Below are 26,362 nucleotides of genomic sequence, written 5' to 3' on the forward strand. Positions count from 1 at the left end.
CTGACTAAGCGCTAATAGCACCCTGAGGGGACTCTGCGACGGTAATGACATTCTAGACCAGCCATATTATCCAAGCTCGAGTCAGAGGAGTGAATGCATTGGTAATGAATCAAGGGCAAATGGTCTTTGTGGCTTTTTCAAAGGAGGAAGCAGGGAGCTCCGAACAGCATCGCCTCGTGAGTGGGCCGTGATTCGTCTGTCTGGGAGTTTCTCAGTACCAGGGACCAAGCACTTTACCCACAGATTGCCTTACAGCTTGTAAATGTAATGAACAACGTGCTATCTGAGCTAATGTCGTGTCGTGTTTCAGATTCCTGATGGAGATTTGACAGCCTACCAGCAGCTCTGCTAAAACCACCAGGTCGTCCGAACTGACCTGCGTAACATGAATCTAATGCAGTTCCCTTCTTCGCTCCCTCAGGTCTGGTGATTGGCTTTTCTATGACTCCACCCATCCTTGACAGCTCCAGAGACGACCTAGTGATTCCAGTCCACGAAACACTCACTATTACATGCAGGTATGTGTGCGCTGCTGTGGTGTGGGAATGTGTACATGCACTTGTGTGCATGATGTGCCGTTTGTTATTTCAGAAATTTAAAAAAATGCAAAAACAGTGAGAAGAAAAATCAAAATCTTTTCTTTTCTTTTGACTAATAGTGACCAAGGGATACTATAATAGCATCCAATGTTACTATAAACAATTTTCAGTCCAGTTTTTTACAACACGTGTGCCTTGTGTTCATTCTTCATTCAAGTCAAGTCTTTGTTACTTAAATAGTCCGAATTACAAGTTTGTCTAAGAGGGTTTTACTATAATAAATTATGTTTTAGTGAAATAGTCCAACCCTGCTTAACATACTAAAGTTTTGAAAGTTATATAATCTCAAACTCAGCAACAACATCTTTTTTTTTTTTTTTTGCCTTAATTGTGTTTTAAAGGTTTAGTGAGACAGCTTGTCTGCTAAAGTGGGACAGTGATCACTAGTGCTTTTTACAGCAAAGGACAACATATTCATTCTTTAAGACAATACATTACATTTACTGTAACTACTAAATTATTTAAAAAGTACAATTGTGTTTTTTAAAATAATATTTTTGATCAATTATGCTACAATTAACTGATGGTCAATAATAATATATGTTTTTAATAAAATTCATATAACCACCATAAGTTTTTTGTATACATTTTTATAAAATAATAACAACTGGCCAATTGTTAAATACATCTTTATATATCTTTATATATATCTTTAATAATATATCTTTGAACATCTACAGTAAATATTGAAGTTCCTCTCCACCTGAGTTTAAGGTGTGTACATTCAAACCTCCATTGCACAAACACTGAGAATGGACTTTTCAGTAAAGAAGGAGGCATCCAACAGTTAAACTTTAGAAATGAACAATATTTGCATATTTATAGATTATGGATTTTTCAATGAGAGAGAAGGAGTAAGTGACATTTTAAGCATTTTCATGAGATAATTGAACTTTTTTTTGGAAAAACCTTATTAGACACAAATCATTATTCAAAGTAGAGTATTTTATTTACATCTTAAAACATGCCTGGATGGGATCTTAAAATATATACAAAATATACATATATAAGGCAATTCTTTAATGTCCTACTACTGAACCCTTCCTATAATATTTTAACAGGGAAAAATGGGACTCTACAAACTCCTATCAAATGTCAAACCATACAAAGGGGCATGTTGTAGACAACACACAGAGATTGTTTTGTTCTAAAACATAGCCAACACTGATTTAAATGGAGTCGATGGGAGATATGAATTCACTCATAATAAGCCTCCTTTATCCTTATGAAATCTCTGCCGCACTGCCTGCTGCCAAGCTGTCACTCCATTAACCGTTTTGTTCCTGCAGTACAAAAAGAAATGCTGTCTTTAGTAAGCCGGTGATACTCTTGGATTTTTCCCCAACACAGGTCTTAAATGGTTGTTCGCATGTAAACCTCGCATAGCCAGCACTCCTGACAATCTCCAGGGAGAAAACGTCAGTTTCATTTTATTCAATTTAGTCTTTACAATGTACAGTTTTCTAGAGTCGAGATAGATAGACGCTATTCACCAGGGCTGGAAAATAACCCACAGAATACTTTTATTGCCCTCTGTGATTTTTGGAGGAGTTATTTCCAATCATCACATTTTGGCACTGTCTGCAAATGTGGACATTTGTAGTTGGTGGAGTCAGGTGGTGAAAGCATAGCTATCAATTTTCACACAGCCATTATGATTCAACTCAATCTCGCTCATAATGCCTTCGGGTTAACAAGTCCACCCATAACTGAATTTATATGACAAAGCACAGAGCAAACAGGGATGTGTGGACACACACACACACACACACACACACACACACACACACACACACACACACTTTAGACTCTCTTTAAAAGGTTTCACCAGTCAAAACATGACACTGACTGGTAAAATGTGATTGAAACAGATGCCAAAATTAACGTTTGATATCTGATTTTACATGTTTGATAATTTATTACCTTGAAGTTCATCTTAATGTGAGATCTGTCCCATGTCTTGTGACCTGATGTCTCCTCAGGGGACAGCGCACTCTGGCTTGGGCCTGGCCTGATAAGACTCTGGTGGGACAGGAGTTAACTGACCGTCAGGCCCAGCTGCCGACCACCAGCGCCCCTGGGCAGAGGGTCCCCTTGGTCAGTGAGTGTCCGGGGCAGCCTGGGAGGCCGTACTGTAAGAGGCTGACCCTGAACAGAGCGCAGGCCACAGACACTGGCTATTATCGCTGCAATTACAAGGATGTCAAGGCCGTCATTGAAGGCACCACTGCTGTCAGCATTTATGCCTTCATCAGGGGTGAGTCACTTCCCCACAAACACGCACACACACGCACAGACACACTATAATGACGCAACTTCGGTTGAAATTGAAAATATTTAAATGACTTGTTCACCTCACTGACTCAGCATAAAATATTCATTATAAAAGACTGTTTCAATCTTTGTCTTATTTCATTTCAAGGTAATTGTCAGAGCAAAGTGCGTATCGTCTATGAAAATTAAGTTGTCAGTTTTGACAAAACATCTTATTTCCAAGTTCACGTGTTCTATGCTTTTAAGAAATCCATTTTAGATAGTCGTGAGTTGGCAGTTTGTGGGTCCATTTTGTTCTGCCTGTACTTGTCCTGTGGCTAAAGAGAGCATGTTTCATCCCCTGCCTGCCTGACCTGGTCAGCAACTCTTTAGCTTGGCTGTGTGGATTCTGTCTTTAGTTTCTCTTTTCCTTGGGAGGTTAACAAGAAAACCATGGATGTCCTACTGAAACAGCTCTCCTGTTTGAATATTACTTCAATATCAAAGCAGCTGCTGCATTATTAAAGCTGGAAGTCATTGACTTTACCTCAGTAATACCCTGGAAGCTGGCAGGATTAATGTTTCAGAAATTAGAGATGCAAAGTGTTTGATAAAGGTCGGAATGAGCAGGCCTATTCACTTTTCTAATTAGAGAAATGATATGCTGTTATTTTATAAATATTGAAATATAACAATGACTCTCCTCTCATGTGGCTTTTCATGTGGTATCACTGTTTTATGAGAGTGTCAAATCTGATAAAAGCCGCACAATGAATTAGGTTTTGCTACAAATCTTTTCTCTCCTGGCCACACAGTGTCTCATATAATATTTGGATTCAGAGCCATCACTCTTACTGTACCTCATCGATTTTAGCCCAGACTTTAGGACTAAGATCTCGGCCTTAAGGACTGCCTCTTCACTTTTTTTCCTCGCCTCACTCCATGTGCTGTAGGAGAAAAAGCAGAAGGAAGAGTGGATGGGGAGGGTGAGAGAGACAGATGATTGATGATGATGATTGTCATGTAGGAGAATCCTGCTGACCAGTCCACTCATGTGAAACGCCTGTTTATCCTCTCTGACAAGGTGCCAAAACAGTTTCCACAGATCTAACAAGGGGGCTGATCAGAAGCAGATGAAATCGCAGCCATAAATTAGACCCAGCATGTGGCGGGATGAGAAAGGACGCATGTGGATTCAGTTAGATAGACAGACGTCGCCCCTTTACCCCGTCTGTGCTGCACACCACCCTCTAAACACACACACACACACACACACAAATGTTCAGTATGACCTGAATGCATGAGTGCACTGTATGTGTATAGGCTTACAAACACACACACAGGCGCATGTAAAATACACAAACACTTCCTCTGTCACACACATTTGCAAATAAATTCTCTCACACACACACACGCACACACACACAGGCCCATATCCTACTTTGCTTTCCCTAAGCAGGACATCTCCTTTCCCAAAACTGATTGCCTGCAGTGATTTATTGTGATGACTTAAACTGCGAGGAGTTGTGTATTATTTCTGTAACCTGTGTGTATTTAGACCACAATGGGGCAGAAAATATAAGCCTCTTGATAGGACCCATTGTTCAGGCCTTGCAGCAGCTTGAGGTGAGAGCTCTGAGTGTTGCAGCAAAAAAAAAAGTATGAAAATAATAAAAGGCGTATCGTTAAAAAATAAAGAAATAAGAAAAGAAGCGAGCAGGGTCATACAGCATCTTCGGTTGCCATACAAAAGTCGCTGGTATTGACAGAGAAGCCTGAGAGATAAGCATTTTTATAATAGTGTGCGCTCATGCTGGGGGAATATGAGGTTTTGTAGTGATAACAGCCGCAATGTAAATTGGTGACACAATTGCTGTGATGTCCTCCCGCAGCCCCGTGCAACAGTAGCTGTGAGTCACAGACAACAAAAAGGGAAACATCAAGGTGTTAAGGATGAAACACAGGAGTGATATTTTCCACCAACAGACAGCTTGCGGTGAAAATGTAACACTATTTAGAGGAGGATTAAGCCCCTTGGCTGTCTGTCTCTTAGCTGACGTGTAATAGCAGTCCTAAATGCTATTTACTGTTGCATTACATGGTAATCATGATAAACTCTCCATACAGCGTGTCTTTGAGGGTCATTATCAGGCTTTGAGATATCTGGCTGTCCGTTCAAGAAATCACCTCAGTAATAGCTGTCATTATCTAGCTGCTGGTATCAGGGTTACCCTTTAACAGCTCCCTCTTTCTGTCTGCATCCAGACCCCGAGCAGCCTTTCCTCAGGAGAGGCAGCTACAGCAAGAGCAACGGGAATGACCTGGAGACCATTTTAATCACGCGCTTTTCCACAAACATCATAGTGCCATGTCTGGTTACAGTGCCCGATCTCAACGTCACCCTCCATGCGGTTTGTACTCACCACAGATTTCTCCCACTTTACTCCTGTAATTTAAACTGTCAAATGGTGCTTTAATTGATGATTTGAGCTCCAGCAATTTTTTTTTTTTTTTTTTTTAATGTGTGTCATTTTAGTATCCCACGCCTCTGGAGAAGAGTGGGATGACATGGGACAACAAGCGAGGCTGGTCCATTCCCAGACAAATCATAGACAGCGTGCCAATGCTCATCGGACTTTCGTGTTTTGCCACACTGGGAGGCAAAGAGCACCACTCTGCCAACTACCTAATCCACACTACAGGTAAAAAAGACATTATACCTTTGTTCACTCCAGAGGTTTAAAGGGTTCACTCTCCTCTGGTATTTCAGCTTGAAGCTTAGCAGAACTGCAGAGAATCACACAAACCTTTAGTCCAGCAGTTACGAAAACACAACTGACCCAATACAAATATTTAAATTAGATTTGAAGCTTTTCTCTTGCTGAGAGAGAAATTAGCTGGGAAGTCAAAGGTAGTGCTAGACTGGCTGCATTGTCACCATAATTCTACATGGCAGTCAGTGAGGCAATTATGCCTTAATGCTGACAATTTGGCGGATTTTATTTCATCATGCCATTTCCTCAGAAAACAACTCCCCTTTTTATGTGTGCCATTATGTGAGCAGAATTAAAAGAAATGAAGGAAAAGGAAGGGAAAGCATAATTAAATTTTGAGGAAACGAAGAAGCAAGATTTCATGTTGAGGTTCCCTCTCATTGCGAGTGAACTCTGAGAGACCTAGGGGCTCTTTGCTATGTTGTGTGAGATCATTCACCTCTCACTTCAGAGGGCGAAAGGAAACTCATACCCACCGCTGCTGGCCAAAAGTAACAGCCGCATCAGTCAGTGGAGAAACCGAGAGCGAGTCTTCACTCGAAGCGCGTTTAATGGAGCGTTTAAACAATCAGGCAATCACAGTCTGCTGCACAGACATCACCAGCATGTGTTTTTTTTACACCCCGTGTCATTTCCAGTGACTGTAGAGAGAGGTGACTTGAATATCAGAGGCATTGGCCAGTGTCCAAAGCATGCTTGCCGTTTTTCCCTCATTTTGAATTGAGGCTTCACTATATGCCACTTTAATTTGCTTCACTGATATAAAGCTTGACACATGAATGGAAATAGTGTGAGTCTGTGACAGACAGCTTCTTTATAGTAGGATGGCTCCCCTGGTCCAAAGGAAAGTCATTTCCTCTGGTCCTGCGAGGAAGGAAAAACTGCTGACGATGTCACAGTGACCTCTCTCACTGTCCCCCTCCCTCTGTCCCTCTGTTTGTCCCTCCCCTTTTTCTTTTTCCCGAACAGGAAGTCAGGTTTACGATGTCAAGCTGTTTCCTGAGGAGCCAGTAGAACTGATAGTGGGGGAGGCCCTCACCCTGAACTGTACTGCGTTGGTGGAGTTCAACGCCGGGGTGGACATTAAGTGGTCTTACCCTGGTAAACAGGTAAAGCAGCAACAATTGGTCACATGCTGTATGGCATCAGTAAATAAAAAAACTGAATTTTAGACCATGCTTGATGATACTCACAGTCTGTTTCTTCTCACCAGACGAACAGTTCAGTGGACACTAAGCCCTATCGTGAAGCTCTGTCTCACGCCACAGAGGCAGTTAGCATCCTGACCATCCACAGTGTCACTGTTGCAGACACTGGCCCGTACAGCTGCAATGTCACCAGCACGGACACAACACAAACCGAAAAAACTCAGGTCATAGTTCACGGTAAGCACTAGAACCGTCCACATTCACTTCCTCTTTTTCAATAAATCTTTTAAATGTCACATTGACCGTGAGTCCACACCCATACGAGCAGCTCTGTGAAGCTGTACTTAGACACAACAATGCTTAGAGCTAAATCCCAATGTCGACATGCTAACATACTCACAATCATTCACTCATTTAATCTATTTAAAACCTCAGAAAACTCATTGAGGGAGAACCCTCAATGGTACAGGCATGCAATATATGTAGACAAAACTAAAATCAAATAGCAATAAAAGAATACATGGCTATATCAATTAAAAATAAGATAAAATGAACAATACTAAAAAGTAAAAGTGTAGGAATTGACAATGAGACAAATTAATAAATCAATAAAACAATAAGAATAAGAACAATTAAAAAATGAAATGACAGTTACAATCAATAGAATTAGAAATAAACCTTGAAAGTGACTCAATGGTATTAATGGGGTCAATGTAAAGTTTTGAAGCATATTCCAAGAATGTGGGGCACAGTAACAGAAAGCAGATTTTCATAACTCTGTATGAATTTTTGGCACCTGCAGGGTCAGTGATGTCTGTGGCTACCAACGTTCAAAGAAAGCAGGGCTGAGAGATAGGAGGGGAGTTTTTATAAAATAGCTTTGTAAATACATAAGAACAAATGCTGCTCTTTCCTCACAGTAGGCAGGCACTCCAGTTTTTTTTTGATATAGTTGGCAATGGTGTGTCCCATAACTATCTCCAGTGATGAATCATAATGCGGAGTGATATACTGCATCTAAACGTCTGAGAGTGGACCTGGCCACCCGCCCATACGTAACATCCTCGTAATCCAATAGGAGGAAAACTACTTCAACAGTTCTGTTTCTCGTAAATAAAGGAAAGCAAGATTTATTTCTAAAAAGAAAGCCCAATTTCAATCTCAGCTTTGGTAAGAACATGTCAATATGGACTTTAAAAGTAAGTTTTTCATCGACCCTCGATGTTTATACTATTGCACTCTCTCTATTATGGTTTTATTAACAGAACAAATTCAAAACTACCATAGTCAATATTTCTTGCATCCGAAAACAACATTCATTTTGTCTTTTTCTTGATGGTAAATGCTAAAACGTAGTGTAAGAATAGCACAGTGCAACAGTCAGTATGTTGATTATAGAGCAATATTAACGTAGATAAACTTTGCTACCATAGCTTACATTAGCCGCCATAAGCTTCTGGCAATATCAAGACCAAGAGAGGCTGTACTGGAAAAATCTCTGAGTGTATTGATTGAGCAGAGGTGCACTGAATCAAACGTCTCATTTACGAGAGAGATCAGTGTGTATGTGTGTGTGAATGAGTGAATGTGGCATGTAGTGTAAAAGTGCTTTGAGTGGTTGGAAGACTAGAACGGTGCTATATAAGTGCAGTCCATTTACCACTCAACAGCAGAGGAGAAGTGTCTGTAGACATTTCTGTTGACATTTTGACCTGTTTCGACACATTTTCTTGCTTTTACTCCGGGTCACCTTTTGAATCCACTGCAACTGTTGTGAATCTGAGTTGACTTAAAGCTGCCGTTCTCTACAAAGGAACCATTTTGCAAACTTTTCAGAGCCACCTTACAAGGCTACAGGTTGTGTTTATTACTCAAACAAAAAGATTTTTGGTTTGCGAATCAGAATTAAAAGCACTAACTACCTTATGTAAACATTGATAGATTGATTATTTAAGTGTCCTGCACCTTCCTGGTGCTCAGCCCATATGGGCATACAGGACACTGAACAATAATAACCAGGATGGCCACATGACAGTCCATGATGTACAGTACCACAGCTTGATTGATTGATTGACTTTATTCGACACTTTGAAAAGAAAACATGCAGAAGCCAGCTTCTCATACAGATTCAAAAAGAGAACATTTCAAAGCATTCAGTTTACATGGAAGAAATGCCCTGTTATGATGGATACAGTGTTTTCTGTCTTAGCAGCCAAGCATCTCCTATTAATCTCACCAAAACAAAAATCTCTATATTAAAAAGCCATCTCGACATATCAGCTTCTGACAACCAAAACAAATCAGGATTTTTCAATTGGATTTTTTCAAACAAATAATTCCTCAAGTCACTGTACAAAGGGCAATTAAAAACAAAATGAAATTCATCCTTGATAACACCAAGACTACAAAAAACACATCAATGTTGTTCTTCAGGGATACCTTTATATCTGCCTACCTCAAATGCCAGCAGTGAAGTACCAGTTCCTCACTGAGCACACAGGGATCTTTGCCCTCCGTAAATTTAATTTTATATATGATTCTGTATAGTTCTATTATTTGATTTGAATGTAGTTTCTAAGCTCTGGTTTCTTACAAATATCCTTCTTCCATTGTTCCTTATAGATCTTTAATTGTTTTTGTTTGACTGTATTTATATTACACTGCAAGTGATTCCTGAAAATAGGATTCAAATCAGAAAGAGTCAATATTGCAGTGACCTCTCTCAACCAAGGATAACTGTGAGCTCGATCCCAGTTAAAGATCTTTTTGGTCAGTCGTTTCTCTGGCAACTGAATACGGCGGTTCCACAACGTCACCATTTCAACTCTCTGCTTTACAAGACATGACTCCCATCCCATGTCACCTTCAACAGCTCGCTTAGCAGTAAATTTATGCAACCCAAGAAAACACCTCATGGCTCGATTCTGGATGCCGTTACTCTCGGAGGCATCCTTAAAACCCAACACTCCTGCAGAATAAAATGAAACTGAGCCCACCATTGAATCATAAAGTCAAGTGAAGGTTGAAAAACTAAGGACAGGACACAATTTCATTTTATTCACTACAGACCCTAGTGCTCTTCCTGCTTATTCTGCCAGTACTTTAATTCCCTCTGTAAAGCACATATTTTCATTAAAAACCAAACCAAGACATGTATAAGAACTAGTGTACTTTAGAGACATTGGTCCAAATTTAAATATATGTTTGCTCTGCTGTTTATGTTGCTTTCTATAATGTATATTCTGTGTTCTGTGTTTTCTCACTATTAATGATCATTCTCCATTTACTACATCATAAACTCAGAATGTTTAACATTTTTTTGTAAATTAATCTCTGTCTCTGCAACCAACACAATATCATTAGCATATAACTAAACACTTAAATTCATACTATCAATCACTATATCTAGATTGGCCTGCTTAATTACTTCAGCTAAGTCATTTACATAAAAGACAAATAATGTAGGTTAAAGTACGTCTCTTTGCCTCAGTCCAAATGGAGTAGCAAACCAGCCAGTCCTGAAATTATTTAACTGCAGACAATAAACTGGGGCTTTGTACAAGGCTTTGATGGCATTATAAAATTTACCATCAATGCGAGAACATAATAATTTATACTTGAAAAGGTCTCTATTGATCCAATCAAAGGCTTTGTTGAAATCAACAAAACAAGCAAATATATTTGTCCCTTCTTGTAGTCATGCTCTCTACACTGAGGATATTACATAAATATGGTAAATAAGTAAATACCCTGCTTTTCCTCCAATAATCCACGAGTCTCTAAGTAATTATTACGTCTGTTATTGAGGATACCTGAATATAATTTATACACTGTATTGATCAAGCTAATACATTTGTAGTTTAATGGAAATCTGGGGTAACCTTTTGCAAATGTAATGTCTCTCTTATTCCAGAAAAGCCGTTTATTAACCTGGACTACAGAAATGGAAAAGTGGTGGAGGTAACTGCTGGTCAGAAGTCGTTCAAATTACATGTGAATGTGTCTGCCTTCCCCGCACCTGAAACACAATGGTAAGATGAGACTCTCTGGTGTGCTCATTAAATCTAATGAGCAATATCCACAAGTGTAATTAGTCCTCATACGGCTGAGATTAACAGATTCATTTAGGGGCAGAGCACCACAGCAGGAGGGTATTCTGCGCTGTTGCAGCTGTGTCTTGTGTGTGTTTACATCCAGGTATAAAGATGGAAAGCTGATAAACGAGCGCCCGGAGTTCAAGATGAAAAGAATGAGGATGCACCTTAACCACGCTTTGGAGATTAAGGATGTTTGTCAAGAGGATTCTGGGCTCTACATGGTGGTGCTGAAGAACAATGCCGCCGCGCTGGAGAAGAGGCTTAACATCACGCTTGTTGTCAACGGTAACTAGTCTAATGATCTGTGTACTCTCGGGGGGAGATCACGCCACATGTTTTGTGTGTAAATAGTGGATGTGAGTAGATTCAAGATGGTTTAGAAACAATGATGTGATAATTATGATGAGTGCTTTACATAAAAAGGTGTAATATTCTGTTCTTATGTGTGATTTGTATTTGTGGAGATTTTTTTAATTTTTTTTAATCAGAAAGAAAAAAAAAAGCTTGAATATCACAACAATAGAAGAGCTGCATCAATGAAGAAAAGATGCACAAAAACTTAATGGCAACAGATTGATTAAGAAAACTGATTTCTTAATTTTTTCATTAAATTTCTACTAGTCTAGATACAACATTAGCTTATTGCTACAATGCATCATTACAAACCACATGTTCAAAGCAAATACAAAGAAAACACCTAATCTGTTGTTCCTACTTTAGAATACAGTATTCACAAGAGGTTGTCAATGCAATAATAATTTTCTTTTGTAGACTTCTCGGTTGTTCGCTACAAATTTCGTAGGCAACCTGTTGAAGTGGAATTTGAGACACATATTACGCAGAATTGCATTTGTACCTTGTTCTCTGAGTGAACTATGCACAATTCTCTTTGTTCTCTCCCCATCAGGCTTTCCTCTCTGTTTCTAATGTCCCTGTTGTGTTCTAGTCACATTCTAGTTTCTTCACATCATTCAAAATCTAATGTAAATGTCTCATAGCTGTGAATAAGAGTATGAGGTTGATTTTTCTGTCTTTTTGTGTTAGCCTTATGACAGTCTGGCAGCTAGTCCAGGGTGTTTCCTTGTTCTGCCTAGTGAACATAGACTTGGATAAGTCTGTGACTGTGAGAAAGTTACTCCTCTCCCTTTTCACTGGTCCCTGGTTCCCAACATTACTGATGTTTTTGTGTTAAATCACTAATTTCAGTCTAATGTTTCTGTTAATTATGCTGTCTGTCATGTTACGCAAATAGTGGAATATAGGTTCCATTTGGATGGTGTGAGTGTCACAGTGTTATATTTTGTTGAAGGGCTTCAGTACTGTTGTGATTTGTTTTGTGATGGTTGGACAGGTCGTCCGCTTAGTCAGTGACAGCGACAACAGGTGTGCATCATTAGCTGCACCAAGCAGTGAGTCACTAGGTGCTGTCAAGTTGAGGTATGAAGGGTAAAACTGCTCTGTAGTAAATGACATTCTGTATAATTTGGTGCACTCATGGCTGTGCGTGTGTGAACATAGAAAACAGTGATTGTTAGCAGTAACAGAGAAATCCACGTCAATGTTCTATATGTTTTGAAAACTTTGTATCAGTCCGGCTCACCCTGTGGTAACTTGAGTAGATGATATGTTCCAGTTAGTTGGGGTTGAGAAGGTAGAAGGCCAGTCACTGGTTAATTGAGATGGAGTAGGGAAGAGAGTAGGTGGCAGCTTGCTGTGAGGCTGCAGATTTTTTGCTTTGTTTCAGTTATTTTTGTTCAATTTCGCAGGGTTCATTTTTGTCTCTGTTTTATTATTAGTTTGTTAATAAACATGAGCTTTTTTTTTGCAAATACTTCTGTCTGCCAACCTGCGTCATCCCTTTAAAAGTTTCTTGTATCAAATAACATCTTCTGCCCTTTTTATGGGGTGGTACAATGACCCTAAATATTATGGCTAGCTGAATGGATGGAATGACTTTCTCGTCTTTCCCAGTTCCCCCACAGATTCACGAGAAAGAAGTGGCAGAACCGTCCAGTCCTTACCCGAGCGGCAGCAGCCAGACTCTAACATGCACCGCCTACGGTCTCCCCGCTCCCAACATCAGCTGGCAGTGGAGGGCCTGGGGTCCATGTGTCCTCAACAGCACCCGCAACAGACTGTAAGAAAATAAAACAACACTTCTCCCATATACACACACTCAGGACTGATATTTTTGCAAACTCTATATGTGTGGGAGCAGATAAGCTTTGATTGAACTGGACAGAAAAGAGAGGAGTGGGATGCAGTGCATGAAGCGTAATGTGAGGACCAAATAACAAGAAGAGGTCAGCGTGAAAGTATCCACTGGCTCTGAGTAAAGTAGAGAGGGAGGAGATAATGGGGAAGGAGGTGGTGAAGAAAGAGAAGTGGAGGTGGAGGAAAATAGCAGAGATAAAGAGGAAGGTGGAGGAGACGTAAACAGAGGAAAGAGAAGACGAAAGGAAAGTGTGTCTGTTCGATGTCTAACATACAACCTCCCCCACGCAATAATATTGTGCTGCTATTACTCTGTGGCTGATCCGCCATGGTTCAGCTCTCTCACAGCGGTCTCACTTTCTCACATATATATAAGCAAACACATAACACACACAGAGACTCACAAACTCATTCATGTGTCAGAAATGCACATAAACCTTCGAGGTGTGTTTGAGCACAAAAAGCACTTCAGGGTGCTGTATATCACACACATACATGCTTAAATGCACACATAAACACTCACACATACACACACACACACACTCTTATTGCCAGGCATCGCCTGGGGCTTTTTCTCCCCTTCTCCATCTACACTGAATCCCCTGACATTATATAATGGATTCTCTGGACAGTCATACAGTACATTTAGCTTATTTCCATTCCTTTAAGCCTTTGTGTTGTGGCTGCTTCCACTGAATATCCCTCAAATATTCACCTACCTCCACTGTCTTCCTCCAAGGCTTTATTTCGGAAGTTATTGCTGTTCTCTTGACCTTTCCATGTGGGTATGCCTATAATCTGTCCATATAGGCAGTATAGGCACAACACACAACAGTGACAGGTTAGGCACAACTTTAGCTCAGGCTGTCTAGTTCACGTTCTGTCTCATGTACATCTTTTGTGACATTTCATGGGCACTGACTGAAGCGAGGCTGTGTTGACATTTTCTGGTGCATAAGAATTGAATTTCCTTTTTTAATCTCATGGTCAAAGATGTAGTGCAGGACTTTCTAATATATCTATCATGAGTCACAGCAGCCTGTAGTACTGTGGTAGCACAGTGTGGATTCCACTTCCTGAAGTGTGTAAAGAAAATGAATTGAAAAATATCAAATATGAGCAAACAGTTTTTTCAAATGATAAGACACCATCAGTCAGAGTCTGTATTATTCATGTCACATCACAAAACATTTTGGCCATGGTGAAGCTTTCTTGCAGTTTGTTTGTTCCAAAAAATGTCGAACTGGTCCTTTAGAACATTATAAATACTGAGGTCATGAGAAAGAAGAAGAGTCATTAATACATTTATGATATAATTGTGAATTTTCTCTCTATAGACATTGTTTTCTTTGATCATAATCCCTCTTTCCCAAAAGATATGATTAATTTAATTATTTTATCAGGCAAATATCACATATATAAATCAAAATCTACTCCAAATTTCTGTTTTTGTTTTGTTTGATTTATCTCATTACAGATACATTAAAATCAGTCACTGCTATAAAAAAGGTCAAATGTGCTGCAAAAATGTTGCCAAACATCACATGAAGTCTCTGCAGAAGACTCTTTATTTGTTTATATATTGTATCGTTTTTATGACATGCAATTCCTTTGATTTATTTATTGATTTAGTAGATTGTAGATTTTGTAGATTTTATCTCCATTATGGTCTAAATGTAATTCCGGCACAATAAACAATGCTGATGCTAATCTTAGTTTAGCATGTTGCTAATTTGCAATAAAACAAAGTACAGCTGAGGCAGTAAAATATTTGTAATATTTTACTCCTAAAATTACCAGAAATATTACAAACTACAACCTTGCTAGTGGTTATGTTCAAGGGAAGGGTTTAAGTCTTCAGGGAGTGCATGTAATGTCATGCAATGTAATGTTTAATCCACACAATCCGCATAGTTCACTTCTAAATTGATGTATGTATGAAATATCTAGGCAACAGTGTGCTTTTTGTAGAGTATGACCAAGGTAAAAAGAATTGACCCTGATCACCTTCTGCTAATGAAGAATAGTTAAGCGCTGCCTTCGAGAGGAAATGCAAAACAAAATTCCATTTCATGTTTCATTAGTTCTGCTATGATGTTCACACTATGGATCTTCATAATAGAAATGGATACTGTAGTTTTTCCATTAGTGACCAGGACACTTTGCATAATTGTCTTGGCTTTGGGATGCGAGCTGATGTTCAGATCTAAAATGCATTCCAGTGTGTGGAGAGAAAAAATTCTCATAAAACCTCAGGATGTCTGGTTTGATGTCCTTTTGAATTCTCCCCCACTGCCCACTCTCTGCTCTGCATGTCAATGAGGGGGAGATGTCATGAATGTGTCTGTGTTTCTCTCCAGGGTCCGACGAGACAGGAAGGGCCGGAGTGACAGGATCGCGGACTGTCAGAACTGGCAGAATATTAGCTTGGAAAACGCCATGAATGAAATTGAGACTATTGAAACGTCTGTCGAAGTGGTGGATGGACGACAAAAGGTTCGCCCAGGCTGTTTGATTATTACTGTTGTTCTATGGAAAGGCCTCCCTTTTCCAAAATGCATGATGTTCTATAATAATAATAATATTAAAATTTCTGTAAAACAATCCCTATTATATGAATATTATTAGGATGCAACCCAGAAAAGAATACATTTACATAAGTTGACTTATCCATGAACTGTGATGTTTTTATGTAAGCGTCCCAAATTCTGAGCTCCATAACAAAATTTGTCAATCAAGAACCATTTCCACAGTAGAAATATTTAGAACAGTCTTCCTCTGCAGACTTCCTTTGAGCGCTGGTTATAAACACATCCAGACACACATGCAAGGGAACACGCGTACACACACACACATACACGTCTGCACATTTGTAAACCACAGCTGTAACAGGAAATTATTACACGGACACGCAAATGTCCTGATGTTTTTTCAGTCACACCTGAGTGAGTTTGCTTTCTGTTGGGCTTGTCAGCACAATATCTGGCTCGTGTCAGCTCACAGTTCAAGAATTACATGACAGCGGGCCGCACTTCCTTTTAAAATATCCGTGTCTCCTCCAGATGAATTAAAAGTCTCATCCACCTTTTCTCACCCTACAGATAGTGAGCAGGCTTCAGATTCGCAACGCCAGTGTTTCAGTCATGTACAAGTGTTCTGCTGACAACAAAGTGGGAAAAGACGAACGGCTGATTTACTTCTATGTAACCAGTAAGTATGTTGAGTTGGATGTCACCTTGTCTTTGACTGAGAACACAGAATTCAGCTCCCCGAAGTACTGAGTGCTATGAAAATAATTTTGGTGGTGTTTGTCCAGATTTTGAGATATCATTTTCTGAGATTTCTGCTTCCACCTCATTACAACGGGGGTGAAAACAACTCTGTTTTTGCTCACAGTATTGGAAAATTACTTTTAAAAAATTCTACAGCAACATTACTTTTTATTGAAGAACATGGATGGGTTATTGAACAGGCTTCCATGGCACAAGCAAGTGTTCGAAGTGACTGTTATTAACAATTCTCACTGAAAAGAATGTTAAACTTGAGGAAAATGGCTTTTATTTTTTTGCTGCTGAATTGTTTAAATTCCATTTTCTAATTCTGTGAGCACCATGAACACATTTACACTCCTCCATTTCAATGGGGTGGCAATCGAAATCTCACACACATCAAGGAAATGAAGACTATCTGCATGGATAGATACTACTGGATTCATGTGAGAAACTTATCCCTTAGGGCATAATTTTCATCAAAGCACGGGTTCACAATTTTTCAAGTCTGTCTTAAAACAATAATCAGGTGCCCAAATGAATATTGAAACAGTTTTTTTTTCTTGCTGTAATCATTCCTCCTGTTCATACTGACTTTAGAAGATCCCTTCTTAATGTACAGTCCTTGTTTTGAGTTAAAATGTATTTTAAAGTTTATTCTAAAAGATTATATGAGGCCTGAGCAGTCTGAGTTTGAAATAAAGTAGATATCTTCCACAATTACAGTCTTTTTAGTAAAAAATTGCCTCTTTGTGTCTCGACTGTTTTTCTGTTCGGCTGCAGTAGAACAGTAACAAAAAGAGAGAATTTGGCACTAAAAAGACAGGAACTTTGAAAGATATTGACTTGATTTGACTAATTTAGATGTGTGACTCTTCATATTAGCTTCAAATAAACTTTTAAATACACTTTAGCACAGAAGGGGGATTGTGGATTTTGTCCTCCATCACCTACATTGTAAGTGTATTATGAAGGGATCCCTTAATAGTATGAACAGGAGGAATGATTACAGCAAGAAAAACATGTCAGTGTTCATTTTGGCACCTGACTGTTGTTTTAGGACAAAAGTGAAAAATTGTGAACCTATCCATTAACATCACATTACATTGCACAAGCTCTGTCTTACTAGGTTACCTAGCCGCTTCACCTAACCCCTCTCTGTATCTTCACAGCCGTCCCTGCGGGGTTCAGCGTGGACGTGCAGCCCTCAGAGAATCCCCTGGAGCAGGAGAAAGTGTCCCTGTGCTGCAGCGCTGACAATTACACCTACGAGCAGCTGCAGTGGTACCGCCTTGACCCCCAGGCTCTGAAGGATGTGCAGGGCAAGCCCCAGGAGCTGGACTGCAGGAGCGTGCACCTCTACGCTGTCACGCTTGATGGCCAGCTCTCCTTCCAGGAGCCCTCCAACAGCTGGGTCCTGGATTTCACCATCCCTGCTGTACAGCTGCAAGATGAGGGTCATTACGTCTGTGAGGCTCAGAGCAGGCGGAGTGGGGAGAAACAGTGCCTGTTCAAATACATCTCTGTCAAAGGTGAGAGATAAAAGAGGTGGAAGCTCCAGACACAGATGTACACACACGGTCTGATGTAGAAAGCCACTCACTCTGACCACAGCTAATAGACCCTTTTCACAGCAGACATTTTAACCTTTTTGAAGCAGGAAAAGCACAGGTGTAAATACTAACTTTTAATGATAGTTCCATTCCATTAATTGTCCCAACAAGCCATGTCAGTGTGAGCAAACATAATACCAGAGACCTGGAACCGGATAACCTAAATGGAATGCAGCCTTCATTAACATTAATAATTCCACCTGTGCTTTTCCTGCTTTGACAAGTCAAAATGTCCGCCGTGAAAAGAGTCTATTATAGAGAAAAGGTCAACCCTCGGCAGCAGAAACACACGGGTCACAACGGACCCAGCACTGAGATGCTTGGAGGCTTAAAAATACACACAAAGAAGAGCCCACGCAGCCCCATACCCACATCCACACATAATGGAGAGAGTACCTGGTGTTCGCATCGCATCAATATGTAGTGACCAGAAAACAGAGTTGAGACGCTGCAGGGTTGAAACACACAAACAAATTCATGCTTTATTTGCGTTGTATGCTGTAAGTTAACCTTGCATCAGTGCCTGGCGGATAGATGTACATTTTAATGGGAATTTCTGACTTTTGCCCTTCCTTCAATCCTATGAGACTCTTGAGTAAATATGTACATTTACAGTCCTTTTACAGGGCTGATATTGCATTGCACACATTCAGTGCAGGCAAGTAATAGTGTTGATTTCTCCTTCTTTCTCCTGCTCTCTTTCTGTCTTTTGTCCCCTCCACCTCTCTGTAGCCCTGGAGGCGCCTCGGTACAAGCGCAGCCTCACCAACCAGACAGTTAATGTGACCGAATCCCTGCGGATGGAGTGCGATGTGGAGGGCAGACCTCTGCCCCGCCTCTCCTGGTTCAAAGACAACCAGCCTCTCCACCAAATGTCAGGTGTGTCAGCCTACACCTACACTGGTGGTACACTTATTTACACAACCACGCTGCTGCCCACTCACCCACCAACCCAGCAGCCTCACATACATAACACATACACTCATACACCGGCATTGTCTGAGTTACTCATGGAGTTTGCCTTGTTGAATCTTAATTTAGCAGAATTCGTATCATCCCATGAGGTTATTCTGCTGAGGTGAGTTTCCAGTCCGGTTTACTACATCCTGCTTACACATTACATAAAAGAGCAGATGTTTATGACAACTTTCAGCAGATGTTGCTGTCGCTCAGCTATTAAAAGCCAAAAATGAACACACAGATACACAACCGCCCACCAGCCCACTCACACACACTCATACTGTTAAACAAATGTGTCAAACAGCAACAGTGACAAGAATACTTGTATGGATGATGTACAAGTGTTGTACGGATGTGCCGCCCTCCCCCCTCGCCTCCCCCACCCCACCCCCCTCAACATACACACACACACACAACCCTGCAGGGCAGATAGACATGGCTCATTAGCTTTCTCAGTATGCATCTCTTCTTAACATCTGAAGGAGATGAGGGGGTGGAGGAGGGGAGGAAGAGAAGGGGTGGTCAGTTTGGGTTTGAGTGACAGCTGATGCTCTGGGTTCACTCAAAGGACCCACAGGGACACACAGCTCACCACACAGGACGATAATAAAATAGTTATATAGACTGAGGTCCGGATGTGTGACAAAAATGTTGTTGAAAATGTTGCTGTATTGATGATGTGAGAGGTGAGGAGAAGTTACAGATGTGCATTGTTTCACATTGAAGTACGGGTGTGTGTTCGGGTGTGTGTGTGTTTGTGTGTCACTAATCATCCCATGCCTCCTCGCAGGGATCCAGCTGCAGGATGCAAACCGCACACTGAGTATCCAGCGAGTTAGAGAGGAGGATGCCGGTCTTTACACCTGCACCGCCTGCAACCAGCGTGGTTGTGTCCACTCCTCAGCCGCTGTCCAGGTCATTGGTGAGAGACACACACACACACACACGCAAACACACACTCACACACACGTATAACATATCGCCGAGACACCCAAATCCACTCACACACTCTCAACACTGGCTGTACTTTTTCAAGAGCACTCAGGCTTGAAATCACAGTTGCCCTCAAACTCACATCTTCACACAAAATGTACTGACTGAATTCTCATTGTTCACCTCTCACACTTGTCGATACAGCTTGTGCTCTTATGCGCGGCTCTCCACAATAAAAATCAAAGTCATTGACTGTGGGGTAGGGACATTTTATATGCAGAATGAATAATGTAATGGGTTTGCTGGAAGTGGTTTCCTGATGAATTGCTGAATTGAGTACATTGATGTTTAGCTCATTGCTGTAACTTAAAGATTTAATGTAAAGAGCCTGTCAGAAAGCCAGGAACAATTGTTTGTAATATAGCACCCCCTACAGTCAGTGATAAGTAATGTCATCAAAGAGAAATTAAATTAGAAGACCTGTGAGAGGATACATAGATGGTTTCTGAAACGTGTGCATCTAAAAGTGGATTTCTTTCTTTCTCTTATGTTTTCTTTCTTTCTGTCAAGGTTCAAGCGACAAGGCCAACGTGGAGATTGTAATACTCATCGGGACTGGAGTGATCGCTGTTTTCTTCTGGGCCCTGCTCATCCTCATCTTCTGCAATGTGAAACGGGTCAGAGGTCGCCGCTTACAACTGTGTGTGTCTGTGTGTTTGTGAGTGAGGCTGGCAGCTTGTGATGGAAACTCTTTAACCTTTGACTCACTGCAGCTCTGTCGGCATTTGAGCGCAACCCGTTTGATCTTTATGTGAGTCTGTAATTTACTGCTGACAGAGAGCTCCTGATATTTCCTGTGAGTCCAGAATTATTTGTGTGCCACTCTTAGACCTAACAATAAACAGGACCGTAACGAGGCACAGATTGCTTTTTAGTTTCTCCTCACTAGGTCACATATTAGATCACCTCACACAGTTGATCGATATGTGGCTTGATATGTGGAGGTGTTTTTTTTTTCCCACTCTTCTCTTTCTTATCTCTAGTCTTTTTTCCAACAGTGAAAGGGTTACTGTTAACACATTACTTAACAAAAGTAGATAAATGATTATGTACAGAATGTGGACACCAGTCCCCAAGACAGCTATTGAAAACCACAAAGTAGTCAATATTGGATGAAAACTAAATACCAGTTTCTCAGAAAATGAAAATGTTTCCAGCCTTGTTTCCAGCATGACCACAATTTATTCTTTGACTCATCTAATAGGGTTAAAGAGGTTGTTGCCTTCTCAAGTATGGAAAGAAACTCCCAAAATAGGAGTATGCATGCATATCCAAACCAAAGAGGGCAGGTGGCGGGCTGAAAGTGTGCAAATGTACAAATAAACAAATAAACAGCTCACACAATGCACGGCTCCAATGTCTACTTATTATTGATGCAATAAATAATAAGTAGACATTGGAGCCCTGAAGCGTGCAAGCTGTTTATTTGATTATTTCTACCAAAAAAAAAAAGAAAATCCCACACCTTCCCTTCAGCTGAGGAGAAAAATATCACACTTCCCAAAATTACATTTTCAAAACATACTACAGGGATGACTTCCTTTCAATAAACCATCAAGAATGCATTTGTTTCTTGTAACCTTTCCCTCTTTCTCTTCTCATATTGTTTCATTTTTGTTGCTGTATTACTCCCACCTCATTTATCATTTCCAGCTATTCAGCCCAACTTGGTCTTTCACCTCCCCACCTTACATAGCTCTTTCTCTCTGTGTGCTTCAGGTTAACCCGGCCGACATAAAGACAGGCTATCTGTCAATCATTATGGACCCGGGGGAGGTGCCTCTGGACGAGCAGTGTGAATACCTGCCCTACGACTCCTCACAGTGGGAGATCTCTCGAGACAGACTCCGACTGGGTGAGCAACTGGTGGGAGAAGAAAGGATGTATGGATGGTGGGATAAAGGAGTGAATGGGAGGGAGGAATATACAGGCACGGATGAAAGTGGATAGATGGATGAAAGTGAATTACTTTTCCATTTCCAGAATCCTTAATGGCATGAGTTTGGATTGCAGCCAGCCAGGCAAAGTGCTGCCAAGTAAAGTGCTAATGTTAAATATGTGCTCATTCCCAGCACAGCTTTTTAAAAACGCCCTGAGGAAAAGCATCTGTTCCTCAACTGCAACTTATGGGAACATGTTGTTTTCCAAATGCTGCGATTGAAATTGAAATTCCTCCCAGTTGTCTATATGGATGCCAGATGCATTTACATTTTGCAACCGCTCCCAACCACAACTGTTTGTGTATTCCAGTGAGACTAAAACCAAGCTTGCATAGATCAATGAGCCTGAATATTCTGTCTTTTTTCTTTTCTCTCCCCCAACACAGGAAAGGTTTTAGGCCACGGTGCCTTTGGAAAAGTAATTGAGGCATCAATCTATGGCATCAGCAAGAGCACTAGTCTGGACACAGTGGCTGTCAAGATGCTGAAGGGTGAGATTCGTCTTTATGTGCATGTGACCTGTTAAATTACTTTTCCAAGCTACTTACTGTAGCTGCTTGCAGTGGCATTAATCACAGATTATTTTAGGAAGCTTTCTGAGAAGCTACTGGTGCAAAAATTTGAAGTAGATCTCAATAAGACAGCTTAACGTCTCTTAATTTACATTTATATACCGTTTTATGTAAATTCAGTACAGTATGTGTAACACATGACTTGGTAGATGTACGTATATTATGTAAAAATGCAAAAATACACAGTAAAATGTGTCTAAATCCGCTCTGTGGATGGGTGCCTCTCAGATGGAGCCACAGCCAGTGAGCACAAGGCCTTGATGTCGGAGTTAAAGATCCTGATTCACATTGGTAACCATCTGAATGTAGTGAACCTGTTAGGAGCCTGCACCAAACCAAATGGTGAGTGCATGCATTTATATGTATCTCATGTTACATGTATTGTATTGTAAAGTGTTAAGTGATGGCCGAGGCTGTTATGCTGTAACATTTCATCGAAACTGTATTGAGCCAACAGAATGGAATTCCCTTTTTTATGAGGTGTTTACATTATTTTGTCTACCCCCTTCAGCTTCTGCACAAGAGCAAATGAACTGAGAAAGTCGAACAGCTGTCTTTCTTTTTCTTTGGCCATACATAATTTTGACCTATAGTGCTTTTTTTGAGGGGTGCACAGCTGAAAGCGTTTACTGTGCTTGCAAAGTATTGCAGCTAATGTCAGGCAGCATGCAGACACACACTATTATAATATGATGTGAGGAGAGAGTTCCTAAACAAAAAACAGCTGAAATATACTACATATGCATCATATACGTACTGTACATACAGTATAAACTATCTGTATCAACAGGTCCACTGATGGTGATAGTGGAATACTGCAAGTATGGGAATCTGTCCAACTTCCTGCGAGCCAAGAGAGAGTTCTTCCTCCCATACAGGGTATCAAAACACCTAAGAAAATTAAGCATTTTCTTCCACTTTCATGTTTATTTCCACTGAAGTGATCATTTGTCTGTAGCTTAATCTTTAAAATGAGTCTTCTCTGCTTTAGTTCAGCTGATATTTCTATCTTTGTCTCTTTTACTAAACAGCATTTTCTTAAGAAACCTTGAACAACCGCTCAAAAACTCTGACACCTGGATTTTGTTTCGTTTTTTAAATATTGACTGTGGAGATGATGCATCGACTTATTTCCCCGCTTAGGACCGCTCTCCGAAAACTCAGAGCCAGGTGAGACGAATGATCGAGGCGGGTCAAATGGACCAGAGAGCTCGCCACCCGCCTTCTCCCTCCTCCTCCTCGCTCATCAGTCCTCAGAGTCAGTCGTCCAACGCGTCCAATCAGAAACCGACTGTGGAGAAAAGTGAGTCTGTTGTGACTCTCAAGAGTAAATTGTTTAATTCATTATCTTGTTACAAACATAGCTTTCATGTTTATATTTTCCCTTTTTTTCTCTCTCCAGTGGAGGACTTGTGGAAAACTCCTCTGACAATAGAAGATCTAATTTGCTACAGCTTCCAGGTGGCTCGTGGGATGGAGTTCCTGGCCTCTAGAAAGGTTAGTCGTCCGTGCTAATACGACAATTAGTGAATGAACAGTGGTGAATTGTCACCAGTCGGCTTCAGAGGCAGTAGATTGTAGCTGGGATCATTCAGCTTTTCAGTCCTTTGTGCTTGTTAATTAACAATGTGACCACTTATGATTAGAGCTGTGTCCCAGTTCCACAATATATACACTACTAATACTAAGGAGGTTTGGAGTATGTTGTGCTTTCACACTGGCGTACTTACTAAATCCTCATGATTTTTGAAATGTGTTGATGATAAACACTTTTGTCCCACAATGCAATGCACAAAAGAACCACATTAACAACAAACATTAAAACAAATTGTGGTTGATGATCTTTGGAAATAGAAAATAATGTCTTTGTGAAGTTTAATTGGCAGTGGTGTGTCAAATCACAGGTTAATGTTCTTTTCCACATTAAATGCATTATTTTCTTTCTCCCTTAATGTCTTGTATGCTAATGTGCTAACTAATATTGTGTACAATTGTCATGTAGTGTGGAACTAGGACACAGCTTAGGAGTGATTTGAGCAGTAGTGGTAAAAATATCTGGATCCCTTACTTGAATAAAAGTAGCAATACTGCAAAATAAAAATACTCTACTATAAGTAAAGGTCCTCCTGATTCAAAATGTTAGTTAAAGTCCCCCTCTACTCAAAAATGTGTTTTTCTTCGTGTCCCTTCATTTGGATGTTTGAGCTTCACTGTACAGAATGATGTATGTGCAGAGTTGAACACTATAAGTTCTGCTTTCACATTCATCTGCTGAAGGAGGAAAGTTTCTCTGTGCTCATCGTAAACCTACCAGCATGATTTATGACATCACAACCAGTTTGGAGCCAATTCTGGTCCAGTATTCAACTTACACATGTGTGATGAGGAAACTTGAAACTTCCAGTTCACAAACACTGAGAATGGACTTTACAGTGTAGCAGGAGACATCTCGTGTCCAGCAGTTAAACTTTTAAAATGAAATATATTTACATATTTATAGACTCTGGACTTTTTAATCAGAGAGAAGGAGGATATGCCATTTTAAGGATTTTAATGAGATGACTTTTTTGTGGAAAAACCATATTAGATGACAACTATTATTCAAAGTAGAGTATTTTATATACATCTTAAAACATGTCTGGAGGGGATCTTTAATTGAAAGAATAGAAGATTATGCAGCAAAATCTATTTAAAGTATATAGAAAGTACTCATTATGCAGTACAACCCCTTTCAAAGTGGGTATCTTTTGTATTACTTGAATATCATTGTAAGAGGCATTCTCACATTGTAGCTCCTGGAGGTGTTTTTATATATTTTATATACTTTTGGGAAGTTTATCAGTTTATCAATAACAATGTCATCACTTGCTAAAATACTTGATAGAAAGTTTTATTTTTCAAAGAAACTAATAGCTACATTTCTCAAATAAATGTAGCTGAATAAAAAGTAAAATATTTCTTGATGAAATGTGGTGAAGTAGAAGTATAAAGTACCATAAAATGGAAATACTCAAAGTACTTAAACACAGTACTTAAGTAAATGTACTAGTGACATTCCAACACTCGATCCAAGTAGATCTGGAGCTGCTTTCCAAATTATAGCATCATTTAATCAGAGACTTGCCTGAACAGAGTCTGTTAATGTCCAACCCACAATCTATCATACAAATGAAACCACTGGTATCTGTATAAAGTCTGAAATTAAAAAAAAAAAAAAAAAGCAGCCATAACTGATCATGAACATTAGCGATCAGACTCTGTCAGCACACTGTCTGGCTTTAAACGATGGCTCTAAACCAGTCGTGACCCTGTAGGCACATTTACTTGACAGCTCTGTGAGCGATGTTGGATCTCCTGCAGCGATTCCACAGAGCCCAGCCTGGCCAAGACATAGTCCAGTCCCAGTCACAAACTAGCACACACACACACACATATGAAAACACACTCGCAGATTTTAAACAAAACAGATTATTAAATACAGCCAACTTGTGATTTATTTTCTCACAAATCACATCTGTAATTAACTCATCAGAGAAAACAACGTGTTGACAGTGTATGTAAACACAAACACGAGCGTATACATGGACACACACCTGTCTGCAGGGTTTTTGATGTATGTGTGGTCCTGTGTGTATCCGCAGTGTATCCACAGAGACCTGGCAGCCCGGAACATTCTCCTGTCAGAGAACAACATCGTGAAGATCTGTGACTTCGGCCTGGCCAGAGACATATACAAAGACCCCGACTACGTCAGGAAAGGCAACGTACGACACCTTCACACTCTCTACTTTAGAGTTTATTATCTATCTCTAATTAGTCTGCTCTGTGGCGAAACATCTAAGTCTTTTTTTTTTCAAAGCCACCACCAGCATAATGATTCAGTTGAAAGGCAGGCGCCGTTCCTGTTTACATGACTATCTCTCAATATTT

The 26,362-nt window shown here is 40.2% G+C and overlaps 1 protein-coding gene across 2 annotated transcripts in view; it reads left to right on the top strand.

The window, feature by feature from the left end:
• Positions 1-26,362, top strand: part of flt4 (fms related receptor tyrosine kinase 4) — a 46,744-nt gene that overhangs the window by 15,721 nt on the left and 4,661 nt on the right. For both annotated transcript variants that reach the window (XM_067598920.1, XM_067598919.1), the window contains exons 2-23: positions 422-518; positions 2,582-2,856; positions 5,118-5,263; positions 5,389-5,554; positions 6,596-6,735; positions 6,840-7,011; positions 10,688-10,805; positions 10,972-11,156; positions 12,843-13,008; positions 15,446-15,581; positions 16,187-16,295; positions 17,527-17,886; positions 18,700-18,846; positions 19,718-19,849; positions 20,431-20,537; positions 21,640-21,775; positions 22,247-22,351; positions 22,661-22,774; positions 23,223-23,311; positions 23,576-23,735; positions 23,835-23,929; positions 26,074-26,196. In XM_067598920.1, coding sequence (XP_067455021.1) covers positions 422-518; positions 2,582-2,856; positions 5,118-5,263; positions 5,389-5,554; positions 6,596-6,735; positions 6,840-7,011; positions 10,688-10,805; positions 10,972-11,156; positions 12,843-13,008; positions 15,446-15,581; positions 16,187-16,295; positions 17,527-17,886; positions 18,700-18,846; positions 19,718-19,849; positions 20,431-20,537; positions 21,640-21,775; positions 22,247-22,351; positions 22,661-22,774; positions 23,223-23,311; positions 23,576-23,735; positions 23,835-23,929; positions 26,074-26,196 — 3,278 coding nt within the window. The remainder of the gene's footprint in view (positions 1-421; positions 519-2,581; positions 2,857-5,117; positions 5,264-5,388; positions 5,555-6,595; positions 6,736-6,839; positions 7,012-10,687; positions 10,806-10,971; positions 11,157-12,842; positions 13,009-15,445; positions 15,582-16,186; positions 16,296-17,526; positions 17,887-18,699; positions 18,847-19,717; positions 19,850-20,430; positions 20,538-21,639; positions 21,776-22,246; positions 22,352-22,660; positions 22,775-23,222; positions 23,312-23,575; positions 23,736-23,834; positions 23,930-26,073; positions 26,197-26,362) is intronic.

The sequence above is a fragment of the Thunnus thynnus genome, chromosome 9 (assembly GCF_963924715.1).
Source record: "Thunnus thynnus chromosome 9, fThuThy2.1, whole genome shotgun sequence".
NCBI lineage: Eukaryota > Metazoa > Chordata > Actinopteri > Scombriformes > Scombridae > Thunnus > Thunnus thynnus.